Source organism: Teleopsis dalmanni, chromosome 2 (genome assembly GCF_002237135.1).
Source record: "Teleopsis dalmanni isolate 2A chromosome 2, ASM223713v2, whole genome shotgun sequence".
Lineage (NCBI taxonomy): Eukaryota > Metazoa > Arthropoda > Insecta > Diptera > Diopsidae > Teleopsis > Teleopsis dalmanni.
This window is the reverse complement of record NC_051847.1, coordinates 139665906-139670782: the sequence shown is the minus strand read 5'-3', so window position 1 is coordinate 139670782 and position 4877 is coordinate 139665906. Positions and strand designations below refer to the sequence as shown.

At 29.4% G+C, this 4877-nt stretch overlaps 2 protein-coding genes across 2 annotated transcripts; both read right to left on the bottom strand.

Annotated features, from left to right (window-relative positions):
- Positions 1 to 772: 772 nt before the first annotated feature.
- LOC119682086 lies at positions 773 to 2056 on the bottom strand. The gene is made up of 4 exons (XM_038095435.1): positions 1825 to 2056; positions 1308 to 1762; positions 961 to 1248; positions 773 to 903 (listed from the first exon to the last, which is right to left on the bottom strand). Exons 1-4 carry the CDS (start codon positions 1941 to 1943, stop codon positions 788 to 790), a joined length of 978 nt encoding a protein of 325 aa, XP_037951363.1. The 5' UTR covers positions 1944 to 2056; the 3' UTR covers positions 773 to 787.
- Positions 2057 to 3624: 1568 nt separating this feature from the next.
- Positions 3625 to 4877, bottom strand: LOC119682159. The gene is made up of 4 exons (XM_038095521.1): positions 4677 to 4877; positions 4160 to 4614; positions 3813 to 4100; positions 3625 to 3755 (listed from the first exon to the last, which is right to left on the bottom strand). The coding sequence occupies exons 1-4, from the start codon at positions 4793 to 4795 to the stop codon at positions 3640 to 3642; spliced, it is 978 nt and encodes a 325-aa protein (XP_037951449.1). The 5' UTR covers positions 4796 to 4877; the 3' UTR covers positions 3625 to 3639.

Sequence of the window (4877 nt, the reverse complement as noted above, 5' to 3'; positions counted from 1 at the left end):
TTAAGAAACTTCATACTGCTAGAAGCTCTGTTCCAAAAATAGTCTCATAAATCGACTACACTTTCTTAATCTTGCAATGTCACTTATTGCCGTTTTTCATTTTATATAGGAATATTGGAATAGAAACATCCCATGTAACTTACCAAAGTCAAAGCTATTTACGTTCTTTTAAACGAACATGCTCTTTAACCGAACTATGTTATTAGTCATCGTTAAATATGATACCTCGCAGATTTATTTACTTTATAAAACCATTTAATAGATGTATTTCATTACTTCCTTTTTATGAATAACTAATATAGGCAGGTACTTACAACTAATTTAAAAATTAAACTTTTTGCTCTTATTAATAATATTTAAATGAAATACTTTATGAATTTATGAAATAGGAACTCAGTAAGCCAAACTCCTATCTTTGCCCAAAAAGAGAAATACTGCCGAACTACGCCAATCCATTAACAATACAGCAAAGCAAAGAACATATTAGCCACAAAGAGGCAAGTGTGCATATTACAATGAACTTCGACTTATATTATACAGTAGATTAAACATTAAAATCTTTTATTAAATACTTTAGCCCTTAAAAAGGAGTATAAATAATAATAATATATTATAAGTTAAAATCTTTCATTGAATGTGCAAAAAAATCAATTCAATATAAAAAAATATTACCACAAAAAATATGTACTTTTTTAAAAAATATTGCAATTTATTCTTAGTAATAAAATCTTCAAAAAATATAACAATAAAAAAACAAACATTTTTAATAAATTTATTACAATCTCAATCAGAAGCATTTCAAGTTTTCTAAATTTATCGCAACGCCTCTGAGAACCTCGAACTCCCCTTTTATAAACATGCTTATTTTATGTACCTCATGATATCGTAGAGTTGGTTCGATCACTATATTAAATAAACCGATATAATATTGTGTATATTAAAAAACTAATAAAAACTTACTCCTCCTCTTACACAAAAGTAAGTATAAGTTGTACAACCCATCATACATGGCATTCCGATCGACCATATGGCGAGAGTGCGTCATTTTTATTTTTCGAAACTGTTCCTCGGCCATTAAAGCTTCATTCCTTGCTGTCATATATGCCCGAACAAAGAAGTCTAATTCATTTTTGTTTTGCATCAATATACTAGCCTGACGTCGAACCAATTCCACCAATTCATTTCGACTTTCATCCAATTTGTGCATTAATTCCATTTTATGTTTTTCTATATCACTACACGACATTACTAAAAAAATACCATTTATAGGTGACTATAATAAATTCATACAATATACAATGACTTACAAAGAGCATCAGTACAATTTATAAAATTATCAACATTCTTATAATGTGGATTCTCTCGTAAAAATTTCTTTAGTAGTTCTTCATAGCACCCATACTCTCGCACAGTGTTCTTCATCTGTATTGAAAACTCTTTCAAAACTTGAATGTTTTTTCTTGTTGCAGCACTTTTTCTCCTACACTCATTTTGTTCAGTTAATTCATCGTGTAGACTGTTTTCCGCTCTCGTTTCCTTTTCCCGTGATGCTTTCAATATTTTTGTTACCTCAAAGAAACGCTGCCGAAGTCGTTCTTGATCTCTGCGAACTTCCTCCACACGTAAGCAATCAAGCTTTTTCTTCTCTTCATTTAGCTGTAAAACTTCCTTTTGCATAGCCAATGCAATTTCGTATTCTTGAACGCGCTTAGCATAGAGAGACTCAAATGACTCTGTGGTATCATCTTCATTAATAGCTTTTCTAAGAGATAGTTGTCAATATTAAAACAAATTATTAACTAATTAAACAGTGATGAAACTTACTTAAAATGTTCTTCATTCTCCTTTGATACAATATATTCTCCAATGGAATTGTATCTTGTTATGGGTCTGCCCAAGTGACCGGTAACACCAAGTTTAGTAGTTGGATGACAACGATACATTTTGTTATGTTATTAACTTTCACAAATTGCTTTTATTGATAATCTTAAGTGTTACGATAAGAACACTTAACTTCCTAAAATGCAACTAGCTTTCTAAGTATTGATATATTTTTTTTCAGTTTAGTTTTAATTCACAACTGAGCTTGTCATTTAATTCTGTAAATGCTTTGTTTTTTGAATTTTTGTTTAAAATAATTTCATTTTAAGTTACAAATGACATATACATACTGCGAACTTGCTATCTAAAATATCTTAGTTAGCTATAATACCTCTCTTTAAAGTGCATCTTAAGCTTTGTTAAAGATTCCTGATGACATATAATTAAAAGAAGATAGCACAATAAGCAATTAATTGCATGACACAATCAGATAATTGAGATAAAAGTCGGAAATACATGTACAGCAATTATATAATTTCTAAAAAATTAAAAATATAAATATAAAAGAATAATAAATCAACTACTTTTGTACCATAAATCTAATTTAATAAACCTAAGTGGTCTATTATTAGCTAACCTAACCAATTGAAATAAGCTACAATTTAGCTTCACTCGTATATGCAACTTATAATTCAAATATTTACTATTTACTCACAACATATTTATTATCTAAAGTAAAATATTTTGACATAATCCAAATTCTTCCAATGGTTTTAAATTGACGATTGAATTGAATTTTAAATTGAATGCTGTACTTAACCAATTCTTTCCATTTTTCGAGTTGATCTGCCTGAATTCAAAAATATGTGAACATAAAGTTTTATCCCATTCAAAATTAATTAATACGAGTATTCAAAATTAATATCAGAACACTGCTATATGGATTCACCATGATAGGTATATCGGCCAATAATAAGAATTTATGTCATTTGTGTGTTCTCCAGTATCTACTTTACTGTAGTACAAATACCTTAAGAAACTTCATACTGCTAGAAGCTCTGTTCCAAAAATAGTCTCATAAATCGACTACACTTTCTTAATCTTGCAATGTCACTTATTGCCGTTTTTCATTTTATATAGGAATATTGGAATAGCAACATCCCATGTAACTTACCAAAGTCAAAGCTATTTACGTTCTTTTAAACGAACATGCTCTTTAACCGAACTATGTTATTAGTCATCGTTAAATATGATACCTCGCAGATTTATTTACTTTATAAATCCATCTAATAGATGTATTTCATTACTTCCTTTTTATGAATAACTAATATAGGCAGGTACTTACAACTAATTTAAAAATTAAACTTTTTGCTCTTATTAATAATATTTAAATGAAATACTTTATGAATTTATGAAATAGGAACTCAGTAAGCCAAACTCCTATCTTTGCCCAAAAAGAGAAATACTGCCGAACTACGCCAATCCATTAACAATACAGCAAAGCAAAGAACATATTAGCCACAAAGAGGCAAGTGTGCATATTACAATGAACTTCGACTTATATTATACAGTAGATTAAACATTAAAATCTTTTATTAAATACTTTAGCCCTTAAAAAGGAGTATAAATAATAATAATATATTATAAGTTAAAATCTTTCATTGAATGTGCAAAAAAATCAATTCAATATAAAAAAATATTACCACAAAAAATATGTACTTTTTTAAAAAATATTGCAATTTATTCTTAGTAATAAAATCTTCAAAAAATATAACAATAAAAAAACAAACATTTTTAATAAATTTATTACAATCTCAATCAGAAGCATTTCAAGTTTTCTAAATTTATCGCAACGCCTCTGAGAACCTCGAACTCCCCTTTTATAAACATGCTTATTTTATGTACCTCATGATATCGTAGAGTTGGTTCGATCACTATATTAAATAAACCGATATAATATTGTGTATATTAAAAAACTAATAAAAACTTACTCCTCCTCTTACACAAAAGTAAGTATAAGTTGTACAACCCATCATACATGGCATTCCGATCGACCATATGGCGAGAGTGCGTCATTTTTATTTTTCGAAACTGTTCCTCGGCCATTAAAGCTTCATTCCTTGCTGTCATATATGCCCGAACAAAGAAGTCTAATTCATTTTTGTTTTGCATCAATATACTAGCCTGACGTCGAACCAATTCCACCAATTCATTTCGACTTTCATCCAATTTGTGCATTAATTCCATTTTATGTTTTTCTATATCACTACACGACATTACTAAAAAAATACCATTTATAGGTGACTATAATAAATTCATACAATATTCAATGACTTACAAAGAGCTTTAGTACAATTTATAAAATTATCAACATTCTCATAATGTGGATTCTCTCGTAAAAATTTCTTTAGTAGTTCTTCATAGCACCCATACTCTCGCACAGTGTTCTTCATCTGTATTGAAAACTCTTTCAAAACTTGAATGTTTTTTCTTGTTGCAGCACTTTTTCTCCTACACTCATTTTGTTCAGTTAATTCATCGTGTAGACTGTTTTCCGCTCTCGTTTCCTTTTCCCGTGATGCTTTCAATATTTTTGTTACCTCAAAGAAACGCTGCCGAAGTCGTTCTTGATCTCTGCGAACTTCCTCCACACGTAAGCAATCAAGCTTTTTCTTCTCTTCATTTAGCTGTAAAACTTCCTTTTGCATAGCCAATGCAATTTCGTATTCTTGAACGCGCTTAGCATAAAGAGACTCAAATGACTCTGTGGTATCATCTTCATTAATAGCTTTTCTAGAAGATAGTTGTCAATAGTAAAACAAATTATTAACTAGTTAAACAGTGATGAAACTTACTTAAAATGTTCTTCATTCTCCTTTGATACAATATATTCTCCAATGGAATTGTATCTTGTTATGGGTCTGCCCAAGTGACCGGTAACACCAAGTTTAGTAGTTGGATGACAACGATACATTTTGTTATGTTATTAACTTTCACAAATTGCTTTTATTGATAAGAACACTTAACTTCCTAAAATGCAACTAGCTTTCTAAGTA